The sequence below is a fragment of the Sminthopsis crassicaudata genome, chromosome 4, assembly GCF_048593235.1.
Source record: "Sminthopsis crassicaudata isolate SCR6 chromosome 4, ASM4859323v1, whole genome shotgun sequence".
Taxonomy (NCBI): Eukaryota; Metazoa; Chordata; class Mammalia; order Dasyuromorphia; family Dasyuridae; genus Sminthopsis; species Sminthopsis crassicaudata.
Window position 1 is genome coordinate 307,050,087 of NC_133620.1, and position 16,256 is coordinate 307,066,342.

The following is a 16,256-nucleotide window of genomic DNA, read 5'->3' on the forward strand; positions in this document are numbered from 1 at the left end:
CTATTCATTCCAAAGAAATGATATTATCTGAATATACACTGAAGTATGATATTTTTCACTTACTTTTTTCTATTTTTTTATTTGAGGCTTCTTTTACAAAATTATTAATATGGAAATATTTTACATGATTGCAAAAAAAAAAAAAGGAAAAGGTAGTGGAAAAGACATATGACAGGAAATGAAGAAAAAGGGAAATGAGAGAACTTACCTATTGATTAGATAGATGCTCACTAAGCTAAGTCCTGGATGTACAAAATGAGGCAAAAGACAGTTTTCTCCCTCAAGGTGTTCACAATCTATTGGAAGAGGCAACATGCAAACAAATATATACAAATATGTAGGATAAATAAAAATAATTAACATGGAGAAGGCACTAGAATTAAAACAGGCTGGGAAAAGTTTCCTAAAAAAGATAGGATTTTAGCTGGAACTTAAAAGGAAGTGAAATCAGCAAACAGAGTTGAAGAAGAACATTTCATGGGCAATAGCCAGAGAAAGTACCTGAAACCAAAGTACTTATTCAATGCTGTACTGATCTAACTTCCAACATGGACCTGTGCCCGAATAGGTATAAAATTATTTAATCTTGTCATACCAATGCTAGGTCTGTGTCCCAAAGAGATCTAAAAAAGACTTATTCATACAAAAATATTTGCAGCAGCTCTTTTTTGTGATGGCAAAGAATTGGAAATCAAGATGTCCACCAATTGGGGAATGGCTGAACAAGCTGTAGTATATAATTATGACAGAATGCTATTGTGCTGAAAGAAATGATAAGCAACATAGTTTCAGAAAAACTGAGGAAGACTTGAACTTATGCAAAATAAAGTGAGCAGAACCAGGAAGATACTGCACATAGTGACAGTAATATTGTAATAATAAACAACTATGAAAAACTTAGCTACCTTAAGCAAGACAACAATCCAAGACAAATTCAAAGAACTCATGATGAAAAATGCTAGCCCCTTCAAGACAGAGAACTGATGAACTCTGAATGCAGATTGAATATTTTAAATGTTTTTTTCTTTTTTGTTTTTTGGTCCATGTTTTCTTTTGCAACATGGAAAATATGGAAATATATTTTGCATAACTTCATATATACAATTAATTTTTTGCTTCCTCAAGGGAAGAAAATTGGAAAGGAGAGAATTTAAAACTGAAATATTTAAAAAATGATTCTTAAAATTTTTTTCTACATGTAATTGTAAAACAATTGCTGAAATAATTTTTTAAAAAAAATTTTGAAGAACAATATAGCTCAAAGGAAAGATTACTCCATGGGTGTAGTACAATACATATATTTTCAGATTTTCAGCATACTGATTGGTTGCACTGTGTTTTTTGGTCTCTTCTTCCCTTTTTTCTTTTTTCTCTTAATTTTTTTTTTTAATAATGATAACTGTCTGGAAGGAGAATTAATACTAGGAGATATTCTTATGATATAAAAACAAAAGATGTCAATAAAGTTTAGTTTTTTAAAAACTGGATTATCTGAAAGAAGAAAAATAAGATGAATCCCAAAGTGGGAGATGTCAAAATGAAAGTGTGTTAATAACTAGTAATCCAGCTCTCTATTAAGAGAAGGGAGAAAGACAGAGAAGTCAGATCAGAATACTTTTCCTAGTACTGATCACCACTGCAAAGAAATAGCAATGGAAGCATAAGAGGAAATAATGGGGAAAAAACCAATAATCAATCACAATCATCTAATCACTGATCCATAAGACAGAGGGTAACAAAAAAATGAGAAAACAGAATCATGTAATATATAATTTACAAGACATACCTGAAAAACAAAATTCATGGAATTTAAATGAGAGGCTAGAGCAGAATTTATTGAACTTCTAGTGAATTCAATAAAGGAAGAGTAGCAATCACAAAATAAGGCAACAGTAATAGATGTGATTATAAGAAACAAATAGGGAAACTATTATTCTTAAAGACTTCATGAAAATAAAATAATACCAATATGTTAGCAAGTCAGCACATATTAAGTGTTTATTATGTACCAGGCTCTGTGCTGGGGATGGGGAAAGACAGACAAAAATAATCCCTGGCCTCAAAAAGCTCATATTTTATTGGAGACAACAATATAAATATATATAAATATAAATCACATATATTTACATATATAAATCACAACATATAGAGTAGATAGAGAAGTAAAAAAATTAGATGCACATAAGACATATAAAGAGAAGACAAAAGATAATCTTAGAAAGGAAGATACTAGCAAGTGGAATAATGGGGGAGGCAAAGAGAGTAATAACATTTCAGAAGTTTCCTACAGAAGAAGGGATTTGAGTTAAGACATGAAGAAAGTGGAGGAAGAGAATTCTAGGCATAGCTGAGAACCACTGCAAATGTACAGAGATGGGAGAATGTCACATGCAGGGAATAAAAAATAGGACAATACATTTAAATTGAGGATGCATAGAAAAGACAAAAATGTATGAAGACTATAAAGGGCCAGGTTATAGAGGGGTTTAAAAATACAAAGTGGGAATTTCATATTTCATCAGTTCTTTAAACACACACACATACATACAACAATGTATATATGTATGCATGCATCAAATAAAGAGCATAGAATCTAAGCATTTAAAAGAAAAATTCATCAAATTATAAAGGGAAAAGACTGCAAAATTATAAAAGTTGGGGATCTCAATATACCCCTTTCAGCCACAAAAGTTAACAAAATAAGAAATGAAGCACCTGAATAGAATTTTTAAAAAGACACATACAACAGACCTCACAAGAAAAGTAATATGCTTATTTCTCAGCTACATCTTCATTTTTTAAAAATGACTAAAAGTATAAAAACCTCAAATACAGAAAAGCAGAATTATTAAACTTATCCTTTACACTCTATTACATAAGAAAATTATAATCAATAAAGAGTACTTGAAGAAAAAATTTTCACTTCAATGAAACCAAAAAAATTAATTCTTAAAAAATGTGTGCATCAGTGAACAAAATTGTAGAAATAATGAGTAATTCCATCAAACTATATGACAACAATGAAAAAACACTCCAAAAAATTTGGGTATGGAAAAGTATCAAGAATATTTAAATAACACAATATTAAGGGGGATATTTAGCCAGAAATTAGCTACAAGAGAAAAGCCTCAGGGCTAGGTGGATTTACAAGTAAATTCTAACTATAACCATAAGAAAAAGCACAGACTAAGAAAAAATAGCATAGGGGGGCAGCTAGGTGTGGATAGAGCGCCAGCCTTGAATTCAGAAGGACCCGAGTTCAAATCTGGTCTCAGACACTTAACACTTCCTAGCTATGTGACCCTGGGCAAGTACTTAACCCCAGCCTCAGGAAGAAAAAAAAAGAAAAAAATAGCATAGGTTAAAAATACATAATCAGGGAATGAGTATAGGCAACGCTGTAATCTTTTATAGATAAGAGTAACAGATTTAATAAAAAAAATTTAATCAGGATATATAATATATTTAGAGAATCTACTAAAAGCCTATTAAACAACTAACAATTTTAGCAACTAAACCTATATAAATCATCAGCATTTCTATATATTACCAACAAAGCCCAACAATAAGAGAAAGAAAGAGAAAATCCATTTAAAATAACTTTAAATAATATAAAATATTTGGGAGTTTACCTGCCAAGAGAAAGTCAGGAACTATATAAACACAATTATAAAACACTTTTCACACAAATTTAGTTAATTAGATCTAAATAACTGGAAGAATATTAAGTGCATATGGGTAAACAGGACCTATATTTATTATATTGTAAAAATGACAATACTACCTAAATTAATTACTTATTCAGTGCCATACCATTCAAAATACCAAGGAATCACTTCATAGAGCTAGAAAAAATAGTAACAAAATTTATCTGAAAGAACAAAAGTTCTTCAAGAATTTCAAAGAGAACTAAGGAGAAAAAAACAAAACAAAACAAAACAAAAAACAAAGAAAGGTAGCTTAGCTTTACCAGACCTAAAACTATGTTGTAAGGCAGCAATCATCAAAGCCATTTGATACTGGATAAGAAATAAAAATAGTCGATCAGTGGAATAGGTGAGATTTACAAGACATAATAGTCAATGACTATAGTATACTAATCAAGTGTTTGGTAAACCCAAAGACTCAAATTTCTGGGATAAGAACTCATTATGTGACAAAAATTGCTGGGAAAACTGCGAAATCATATGACAGAAACTAGGCATTGACAAGCATCTCACATCCCATATACCAAGATAAGGTCGAAATGGTTTCATGATTTAGATATAAAGGGTGACATTATAAGCAAATTAGGAGTTTAAGTGATAATCTATCTATTGAATCTGTGGAGAAGGGAGGAATTTATGGTCACAGAACTAGAAAATATTATGAAATACAAAATGGATAATTTTGATTACAATAAATTAAAGAGGTTTTACACAAACAAAAGCAATGAAGCCAAGATTAGAAGGGAAGCACAAAGCTGGGGGGAAAAAAGAGTTTATAGCCAGTATTTCTGATAAAGTCCTCATTTCTAAAATATATAAAGAACTATGTCAAATTTATAATACAAGCCATTCCCCAATTGACATGAAGAGACAATTTTCAGATGAAGAAATTAAATCCATTTGTAGTCATACAAAAAAATGTTCTAAATCACTATTGATTAGAGAAATGCAAATTAAGTCAACTCTGAGGTACCACTTAACGCCTCTCAGATTGGCTAAGATGACAGGAAAAGATAATGATGAATGAATTTTGAAAGACTTAAGAAGACCAATCAATGCACTGAATAATTAGAACTCCAAAAGACTTGTAACATGTTTCCCACTTCTTGTTCCAGAATGAAATAGACATTTTCAGATACATATAACACAAATGTTTTTCTTGATTAAATTTATCTATTAGAAAAGAGGGATTTTTTTTTCCTTGAAATATAGTAGGAGACAGCAATAATGATGTCAAAAGAAATAAAGAGCAACAATGAAACATTTTAAAAATACACAAAAGAATGAATAAGTTTGCAAGGTAACACACCTAAGCAGAGTAATATTAGTACTATTATATTAAATTTAATACATTTTTAAAATTATTTTATAACAGATTCATAATGTTCTATCCAATCTTCTTTGTGTATGGAAATATTCATGTCTATTGATGACTTTCTAGTTTATAATTAAAATATTCTAAGTTATAACAGTAAGAGAAAGGAATATACATACACATAATTACATATTATGTATATATATGCACATATACCCAATACAGTATAACATAAATGTTCTACAAGATAACAAAACTAATTCATTCTAATCCATAAAATGAAAACAGTTCTTACCTACTGAGGTAATGGTCTCATAATTCTCTTGTCTGTCATTCCTAGAGAGGTCCTTCTCAGTCTGGTCCAAATGCCCCCATTCTTCCAGGATAAAAGACACAGCCACATCGGCCACATCCTCAATTTTCACCAATGTCTGAAACATGAGATCCCTACTCAGTTCCTATTCCCTGTGCTCTGCTCTTAAATAAGGGACAGCAGAGCATCAAAAAATCAAAGCAGAATGAAGTGGGAGGAAATGTACAGTGTGGGACTGCCTAAAAGGAACACTGAACCTAGGAGTTAAGGAAACCTTGCTTCTACTCTTGATTCTGACAATTAGCTTACTGTGTAACCTTGACAAAGTCACTTAACCTCTATAACATTTCAATATTTTCTTCTGTCAAATGAAGTCATTGGACATATGGCCTTTTAATTTTTTCCACCTTTAATACTGCTATAATTATGTGCCTCCTTAGAAAGGGTAAGTAAGTAAATGTTAAATAGAAAGGAGGAAAGCATAGTTGAAAATATGTAGAGAAGTAGGGACCAATCCAAGATGGGCCTTGTTTCTGGGAAAAATATTTAGAGGTAAGTATCCTAATTTGGGTGGGGGTAGGAGGGAAGAGGGTCCTAAAGAAACTTCAGGATGAGGGGAGTAGTAGCCACGGGGTTTCAATGAACGCAGAGAAAGGACGATAGCTCACTTGGGCCCCAGTCATGTGAAATGCAGCTGCCATCTGTTGGTCTCTATGATTTCCCTTCTGAGGAATAGCTGGAATCTGGGAAACAGGCAGAGCTGAAGAAGGAGAAAAGGAGTTGTGAGTGAGAATTGTTTTGCTCTACTCTCAAGTTATTCCCCTACTCAGAAATCTATAGTGGGATCCCACTGCCTATTGTATCAAGGTCAAACATCTTTAATTCTAATGCCCACAATAATTGGACCCTGTACTCTACCTAGCTAATCTTATTTACCATTTTCCCCCAATATAAACAATGTGCTTCAATCCAGCCATTTCTGTCCCTATACATATTGTCCTTGTCTTTGCACTTTTGTTGTTCATGTTTCCATTTGGAATACCTTCATCTCTAATATAAAACTTATACTTTTGCAGATAAGAGTATCCAACAGATTTAATAAAATAATTAGAATCCAGCTCAAATTTTCCATGCTATTTTCTCCCAATAGCCTAGGCTACAGGAATCTTTCCTACTTCTGAATTTCTATGAATGTTGCTGTTCATTTTTTACCATTTTTTGGGCTCCTTTTGTGTCTTTCTCCATTCCTACAATTCCTCCACCACCCATTTCAAACCTATGGGTTATCTTGACTTTGGTGTGTACCCTGGCTGTACCTCATATTTTCCCTTGACCAAATAAAATACTTGTTTGGTTCTTTAAATTTTGTTACAGCTTTTCTGGTCCCAACTACCTACCTGGTACATAATTACTTTCTCTTTGTGGCCTGAAGATAGAATGGAAAAAAGAATCACTGAAAATAGGAAGGGACCAAACACCAGGAGTAAGTAACGGTAAGGATTCAAAGGAAAGCTTGAATGAATGTTAGCAATTAATGTGATTTAAAAAAAAAATAATAATTGTATAAGTAGCAGTAAGAATTGATCTTCAATCCATGGATCTGAACATCAAAGCAAAAAAAAAAAAAAGGAAGAGTAAATCTGTAAAATAAAAAAAAACTGGTATGACCACCAAATTATCATTAGATAACTCTCAAAAAGACATTATATGAGTGGATCCAATTAGATAATGAACCTTCCTTCAGTCAGAGGATAAAGGGGGGAAGGGGAAAATAGGAGGCGGAAAGGAGAAGCAGTCTTACTACCAGGGAAAGGGAAGGGAACAAGGTTGGGAAAATACTAAGGAACTTGAGGAGATAACTAAGAATCAAATAGAGTTGGCTATGAAGAAAAGAAAATACTACAGGAATTATTTCTTATTTAGCTTTAAAGAGAACAAAAATATAAACTAATTTCATAACAGCTTTATAGGCAACAAATAATTGGTATTAGTTCACTAAGTCTTCACTTTCTTTCCATAACGTCTTTAATGTAAGTTAACAAATTGGTATTATCAAGATGAAGTGAAACATTTTAAGGATACAATGAAGCACAACTTCAAAGAACCTGGTATGATAATTACTTTATGGGAAACAGCAGGATCAGCCAAGCATGCTGCAATCAAGTCAAGGTTTCTTTTTCAGGATAGACTTTGATAGGCAGAATCTAAGAGATTTACACAAATTAATGGGCTCTATAAATAACAGCAAAACATTACATGTGTACGTTGAAAAAAGGCTTCTGGATAGCTTTTATTTTCCAGTCATAGCTGCAAACACAGTATCATTATCAGCAATACTTTCAACTATAAATTTCCAATCCTCACCTGTCTGAGTCAGTTATATCCTCACTCAGAACTTCTTAAAGTCACCCCTTCTCTCTCTTTCATCCATTTAGTTTTCAAGTTCTGACCATTCTACTTCTACAGTGAGTCTACCTCTAAATCCATTCCCTCCTGTCTGCTTTCACTAAACCTAATTCAAGCTCTCATCACATATTCCCTGTACTATTGTATAACATTAGTATTGGTTTTCCTAATTTCAGTTTTTCCGTTAGTCCAACCTTAATATTGCTGCCTTAGTACACCCTAAAGTATAACTACTATATCATGACTCTAATTGAGAATCTTCAGTGTCTCATTATCTAATGATTAATGTATTCGATATCCTGGCTTCTCTACAAAGTAGTTAGGTGGTATAGTAGATGTAGCACTGGCCATGGCATTAGGAAGACCTGAGTTCAAATTTCCTTTTCTTTGTTATGGCCAACACTCCCAACTTCAAACATTTAATAGCTGTGTAACCTGGAACAAGTAATTTAACCTGTTTGTCTCAATTTCCTCAACTGTACATAGGAATAATAGCATCAGGATTTTTTAGAGAAATAGATGAGATAATACTTATAAAGCATAGTGCCTGGAAAATAACACTTCCTAGCTGTGTGACTCTGGGCAAGTCACTTCACCCCAGTTGCCTCAGTTTAAAAAAAAAAAAAAGAAAGAAAGAACATAAGTGTCTGAGACCAAATCAGAACTCAGGTTCTACTGACTTCAGGACTGATGCATTGCACACCTAGCTGCCCCCAAAATATGTTCTTTATAAATATTAGTGCATTATAAATGTTAGCTATTATTAATTTGTTCATTTATTTATTTGGTATTGCTGTTGCAGTTGCTGCTGTTATTAATCTGGTTCCCACCTCCTCTAATCTTACATTACTTTTCTTGTATACTTCAGTAAAATGAAAATTTTTCGATGGCAGTTGTTTCATTTTTTGTCTTTGTATAGCAAACTAAGCACATGATGTTCACTGAAATATATCCCAGGCAAAATGGACTATTCATTCTCCTTTTCTTCCTTTCTCGTTCCTAAAACAGGCCTTTCCCAATTACTAACTCCATCTTTTGAAATCTCTGCCTTCAAAGCCCACTTCAAATGCTACTATCTTCCTTAATCTCTCCTCCCCACTCTGTATTTTTTTACGGACATCTTTATCTACTTATCATATTATGCCTTATATTAATATAATTATTTGTGTATATGTCTTATGCCTTTTATTGACCTAAATGATTCTTCAGGGCAATTTCATCTTCATATTTCCAGTGTATAGTATAAAGCTTAATAATTGATGAGCTGAATTAAAACTTCTTTGATTTGACTTCAACTTCATACCTTCTAGTGACAATTAACCTTTCTCAGAATTCCCTTTTCTTTGTTATGGCCAACATTCCCAACTTGAATTTTCCCATGCCCATCAATGAATAGTGTTGCCCCCTCACCATTTGTTTCCAAGGAGAAAGGTTTCTGGGGACCACTATCAGGCTGAGTGTCCATGGCTTGGAGTTGAATATTCAGGGACTCCTGTACCATTCTCTGCTGCATAATTTCCTGAAGTGGTACTTCTGGATAGGCAGCAACCTGTGGACAACAATAAACATCATGTTAAAGAAAAGAGTATGCAGCAAAAATACCAAGAAAATCCAAGTCTATATATTAGACAGATAAAGGTGGAACTAAAATATTATTCAGCTTCACAAGGAGCAAGGCAAAACATGAGACTAAGAGATGAGAGATGGAGATTAAAGCCAAATCTAATTTAAAGACCTTTGAGTCTAAGGCAACAAAGTGTTGTAGATTATGTCACCTTGATAAGTTAACATAGCTAAATCTCAACTTTCTCACAGAATGAATATGTTACTAATACTTCTGGATCTCGGATAAAGACTCATTATTCAACAAAACTATTGGGAAAGATGAACAGCAATTTGGTGAAAATTAAGTTTGGGTCATTTCTAGTCATATGAAAAGGTGCTCTAAATCAGAGAAATGCAAATTAAGACAGCTCTGAGGTACCAACTCTCAGATTGGCTAAGATGACAGAAAAAGGTAATGAATGTTGGAGGAGATGGGGGAAAACTGGGACATTGATGCATTGTTGATGAAATTGTGATTGAATCCAACCATTCTGGAGAGCAATTTGGAACTATGCCCAAAGAGTTATCAAATTGTGCATATCCTTTGATCCAGCAGTAATTCTACTTGGGCTTATAAGCCAAAAAGATCTCAAAGGAGGGAAAGGGACTCACATGTGCAAACTATTTGTAACAGCCTTTTTATAGAGGCAAAAAAACTGAAAACTAAGTGGGTGCCCATCAGCTGCAGAATGGCTGCATGGAATATTATTGTTCTGCAAAAAATAATCCACAGGATGATTTCAGAGAGGTATGGAGAGACTTACATGAACTGATGCTAAGTGAAATGAGCAGAACCAGATCACTGTTCATGGCAACAACAAGATTATAAGACGATCAATTCTGATGGACATGGCTCTCTTCAACAATGAGATAATTCAGACCAGTTCAAACAATCTTGTGATGAAGAGAGCCATCTATACCCAAAGAGAGGACTGAGGGAACTTAGTGTGATTCACAATATAGCATTTTCATTCTTTTTGTTGCTGTTTGATTGCATTTTATTTTCTTTCTCATTGTTTTTCCTGTTTGATTTGATTTTTCTTGTGCAGCAAGATAATTATATAAATATGTATGCATATATTGAATTTAACATATGTTTCTACCATGTTTAACATATATTGGATTATTTGCCATCGAGGGAAGGGAGTGGGGGAAGTGGGAGGAAATTGGAACAAAGATTTTGCAAGGGTTAATGTTGAAAAATTATTCATGCATATGTTTTAAAAATTAAAAGTTTTGATTAAAAAAAAAAAAAAGAAAGAAAATTAAGTTTGGGGAGAGCTAAGTGGCACAGTGAATAGAGTACTGAGCCTGAAATAAAATTCAGCTTCGGATATTTACTAGCTGAGAGCTGGGCAAATCACTTAACCTGTTTGCCTCAATTTTCTCATTTGTCAAATGAGGAAATATCAAGCCACTCCAGTGTCTTTGCCAAGAATATCCCAAATTGGATCAAGAAGAATCAGGCATGATTGTAATGATTGAGCAAAAGAAATTAGGTTTAGACCAGTACCTTCCACCATATATGATGATTAGTCACAAACAAATATGTGACTTAGATACAAGTTATATAACAAATTAAGAGAAAAAAGGAAGAAATTTGGATGTATAAATGGAACAAGAGTTCAAGTCCTCAAAACATGGGAAGATCACAAAAGATAAAACAGACAATTTTGAGTACGTAAAATTAAAAACAAAACAAATAGAGACAAAATTAGATAAAAGTACTGGGAAATAAATCTTACATCAAATTTCTAAAACAAAGATATCATATCTAAGGTATATGAGGAATTGATTCATATTTATAAGAATAAGAGTCATTCTTCAATTTATAAATGGTTCTAAAATATAAATGATTTTCAATGAAGAAATTCAAGCTATCAAGAGCCATATGAGAAAATGCTCCAAATAATTAATAATGAGGAAAAAATTAACCTCTAGGACTCATCAGAAAAAAAAAAAAAAAAAAAAAAAAGGAAAAGACAAATGTTGAAGGGACAAAGAAAAAGAGGCACACTAATGATTTATAGATGGGACAGAATGGTCTAGCCATTTCATAAAACAATTTAGACCACCATCCAAAGTTACTAAACTGGACATAATCAGTGATACCACTACTACACTAATATCCCCAAGAAGCAAAGAAGAAAAAAAATCCATATATCTACAAAAATATTTACAACAGGTCTTTTTATAGTGGAAAAGAACTGTGAATTAAAAGGGTGTCCACTAATTAGGGAATAGCTGAATGAAGGAACATAAATAAAATAGAATACTATTGTGCCATACAATAAAAGGGGTGGTATCAAAGAAACTTTCTAAGACTTAAAAAAGACTGCTGCAATGTAAAGTGAAAAAATTGGAAGAATAATTTATACAACAACAAATTAACTTTAAAAGATCATCAATGCATTGAACAATCATGATCCCAGAGAACTGATAAGGAAATATGTTGTCTCTTTTTTTTCTAAGATCCTTTCCAGTTTTAACATTCTACAATCCCAAATTCATATCTCTACTGTTCAATCTTTCTATAGGGACACAGCCTAACAGGTACTGGATCATTTTGCCATCAAGCCCTCAAATCATATAATTTTCTTCCTCATCACTACCAAACTAGAAAGTTTTCCTGCTTGTAATCTCAAACTGTCAGTGTTAAAAGGGATCTCAGAAAGCATATAATTCAAGCTGTATTTAGACAGGAATCATCTTTACAAAATAATTAGTAATTGCCTGAAGTCCTCCAGGGGAGGCAAACTCATTACCTTCAAAGGCAACCTCCTTCACTTTCAAATAGTTAGAATTAATAGAAAGTTATTTGATTTTTGTTTTTTTATAACAATATGAAATGTCTCTTCCAAATCTAGAACCTCCAGTCACAACTTCTATCCTAAATTTTAACCTGAAACTTTCTAATGTGTTGAAATTTTATCCATCTGAATAACTCACCATCATTCAAATTCTGCATGTTCAAAACTAAACTTATTATCTTATCCCCAAGTCAAGTTAAATCAACACATATTTATTAACCATCTACTATGTGCCAGGGCTTATACTAAGGGCTGGTATATAAAAAAGTCAGAAAGTCCACAATATAATTGAGGAGTCACTCTGCAAACAACTATTTGAAAACAAGATATACACAGGATAAACTGGAGATAGATAATCTGAGGGAAGGCACTATGATACTTTAAAAAATTTTTTAAAAAACAAAAACTTTGCTCTTCAATGAACTTCCCTTTCTTTGATAATCTTCCAACCAGTCTTGAAGTCATCTTTGACTCTCTATTTTCCACTCCTCACATCTTTAAATTCTCTGTTTCAGAAGTGAAAACTTACCTGTTGCATCTATCCTCTCCTTGCTACTCATTGCAAGTACATTTATTTCCTTTCTTCTAGACAATTATAATAGCCTCTTATTTGAATCTGTCACCTTTTCCCAATCCATTACTCACACCATTGCTAAAGTAATCTTCCCAATACAGAATTCTCATCATATCACTCCCCCGCTAAAAATTTTTTTAAGATTTCCTATTGTCTCTAGGATAAATCATAAAGTTCTTACTATAGCTTTTAAGACTTTTTAATGCAGATCCAACTTTATTTACAGTCTTATTTCATATACATAAATTACTAAAGCTCTTCCTATCCTCTTCTACCTCCATCTGACAGATTGCCCACCATGCCTAGAATGGAATCTCTATGCCCTTCAAGGAGGAAACAGTAGGGATCCCAATTAAGAGGAAAGCACCAAAAGGTGAGGACACACAGAGAATATTGGAAATGGCTAAAGGATAAAGCATCAGAGGAAAAAAGAAAAATTATTAGAGGTACCAGCAAGATTGGAACACAAAAATACAAAGTGAACTGAGCAACCCATGTTTTTATAGCAATGAGTAATTAACAGAAAAAATTCAAGTAAGTCAAAAGTTTATTTCCTTTTATCAAGAACCATGTTCTCTTGACAATTTTGGTCCTTTTATCTCCACAGTTTAAAACAAAGAACCACTGTTTATAAAATGTGTATGAAATTGTGATTAAAGTTTTATTAATCCCACTCCATCTAGTTATCCTAGCAATCTCCTTATCTGTCTGCAATTGATTATATTTATAGAACTCTTTTTGGAGCATATATATATATATATATATATATATATATGTATACACACACACTTCCCTTTAGAGAGTAGCCTTTTTAGAGGAAATTAGTATCTGATCCTGAGGCCTTTTCTCACTCCCTATAGTATTTAGCTCAATGAACATTATAAACTAATGATGCTGACCCCTTTACAAAGCTTGTTCAAAGTAATTAAGTATTAGATTAAAGTAGTACCTTAGGAACAGTTTATTAATGTTCTGATAGAACTTGGCTAACAATACAAAAGAACCAAATGAGCTTAGTGGAAAGGGAGCAAGTGGTAGCAGAGCAAAAAGAAAATTTAGCAGTTACCTCAGCCATTATCTAAAGTCAAAATTATTTGTCTTAGATTGCAGGGTGCTGCTATTTCAATTTTAAATAATGAAATGTTAAATAGGCCATTGGAAACCTTACCCAAAGACATCAGAACCAAAAGGTTCTGTCCTGTTCTATGCCTAAAGTAACACCTAGGGTATTCACAAAGAATGAAACTGTAAACTGTCTAAAGTGAGGAAAAGGAATTTCTAGAGAGAAATCCAGAGTACAGCCAGAAGCCCAAATGTTTCAAGAATGTCAGAAGAATCTGAGGCATAGGAAAAAGAAAAACCATTACAGAAAAAAACAAGGAAATGCATCCATCTTCCCTAAAGAATAGTGAAAGTGAGATATTAAAAGCCCATAACTGCTCCAGATAGGCACAGTGAATAATGTTTTCTTTTTTAAAAGTTGAGATATCTTTATAATGCACTACTATGTTTCTTAAGGGATTTGTTTCATTTTCTTTTATATCTGAAACCCCAGTGCCTAGCACACTGCCTGGCCACAATAAGTACTTATAATAATATACTTGTAATAAATGCTTGCTTAAGCCTAGGACTCACATGTAACTTAAAAGAACAAAAAAGTCCTGATGGGGTATCAGGATGAAAAGAACTTTATGGTCATCATTCCCAATGTTTTCCTTAAATTCAACAAACATTAGGTGATTCCCCATCACCTCCTTAATTCCCTTCTATTCCCCCATAGCCTGGATTAGTTGGGGGGGGGGGGATTTTCCTCCTCACCTCTTCTCCTTGTTCATCAAAGTCCCTCTGGAATTCCTCCAACAAAATCACAGCTTCCTCTCCACTTTCTGGATGATGTTCTCTCACCCATGCCTGAAGTTGCCCAGGTAAAATGGCCAGGAACTGTTCCAGCACTAGCAGCTCTAGGATTTGTTCTTTTGTGTGCATCTCTGGCCTCAGCCACTCACAACAGAGCACTCTTAGCTGGCTGAGAGCCTCACGGGGCCCTGATGCTTCATAATACTGGAACTGTCTGAAACGCTGGTTAAAGGTCTCCATACTGGGAGGGCTGTTTTCCTGCATCCAAGTGCAATCTTCTTCCTCCACTTTCACTATCAGAAGTCCTTCTTGCTCCTGTGAAGGATGAATTGTAGTGGGCAGGACTGCAGCTTCTCTTGACTCTCTGGCCATGATTCACCCAAAAGAATGCTTCACTATAAGGTCTGACCTGTGGAGATCAAACTTCTGCTCTTAAGAGAATTCTTGAATGGCACTTTAGGTATAATGCAACCTAATGACATATTAAAAATAATTATTAGAATAAAGAGATAACAGAGTTCATGTAAATGCTAAAATGAAGGAAATTTACTGAGATTAACCACAAAGCAAATGTTAGAAAGGGTTAGCCACAGAATTACTTGAATTACAGCTTACTAAAGTATCAAGCAATAAGACTAAAACTTACAAATAGCTATCCAGATAAGCTGATCCTCTTTTATTGGCGGACCAAATCCCAGATGGCCCAGGGGCTCAACAAGGAAAAAATGAAAAAGGGAGGCCAAAGCTTTCCAATTTAAGATAAGAATTGAAATACCCCAGATAAGCTCTCCCAGCAGAAACTGCGCAGCCTCATTAAAGGCTCGGGTCATTAGTCCAGGGAAATGACCCAGGCCCCATGACACAGGATCTGAAATATACGCAGACAACAATTTAGGACCAGAGAAGGGCCTAGTCAGCAAGAAAGGAAGCCGATACCCTCCCCCGATAACCCCAACGCTCTCTTCCCCTTGGCAAAGCCCCTCTCTCTCCAGGGAGTCTCGTTCTTCAGGGAACAGAACTACCAACAGGGCGGAATCAGAGGAGAAAGTAAATGGCTCTATCCAAGAGACACTGAAGGGGCCGACTCAATCCCTAGACTTCCCAAAACTCACGGGAAATTACTAAATCAATGCCTTCCTTGCCCTTGGCTAGTAGTGCCGCTAAATCCCGCCCCTTCCCCTCCCGGAAGAAACTTCCGAGTCCTCTCTAGGAATCCCGGAGGTTTGCATCTCTGTGAGTGGACTATTGTTGCTGCTGACCCGGCTTGGGGCGGAGTCTGGAGAGAAAGAGAATTGGGGTTCCTAGATGCTAAACACCTAAAGCTCTTAGCGACTTAAACCGCTTTCCTCACTCCAGAGGAAAAAAGTAGAACTCCTTACGCTTAGGTCAACCTCTCGAAAGAGAATAACGGCTCCCTAAGTCCGGAGGTAGGGAAACGAGATGCGGCAAATTTGATTGCTCTGAAGTGGTAACAACTCTCGGGGCAGAGGAATGAAGAGAGAAGGCAAACCGAAGAGAGAATTTAGAGAGCAAGTGTGATTAGTCAGGGAACTCGCATCTATCCCTCCCTTTGGCTCTTAGATTGTGTATGAAGATGTACTGAAACACTTCAGGGTGTCATTCCCTTCCACAGCTTCCGACCCTGGATCCTGGTTCCGACCCCATCAGC

The 16,256-nt window shown here is 34.4% G+C and overlaps 1 protein-coding gene across 3 annotated transcripts in view; it reads right to left on the reverse strand.

The window, feature by feature from the left end:
• ZKSCAN5 (zinc finger with KRAB and SCAN domains 5) overlaps positions 1-15,749 on the reverse strand; it is a 31,159-nt gene extending 15,410 nt beyond the window's left edge. Inside the window, exons 1-5 of one of the 3 annotated variants that reach the window (XM_074265039.1) lie at positions 15,234-15,749; positions 14,549-14,996; positions 9,152-9,290; positions 6,004-6,095; positions 5,318-5,453 (exon numbers count right to left, since the gene is read on the reverse strand). In XM_074265039.1, coding sequence (XP_074121140.1) covers positions 5,318-5,453; positions 6,004-6,095; positions 9,152-9,290; positions 14,549-14,959 — 778 coding nt within the window. In that variant the 5' untranslated portion in view covers positions 14,960-14,996; positions 15,234-15,749. Of the gene's footprint in view, positions 1-208; positions 1,142-5,317; positions 5,454-6,003; positions 6,096-9,151; positions 9,291-14,548; positions 15,060-15,233 lie in introns of those variants that run through there. The other 2 variants (XM_074265040.1, XM_074265041.1) reach the window with 2 other exon arrangements.
• Positions 15,750-16,256: the final 507 nt, after the last annotated feature.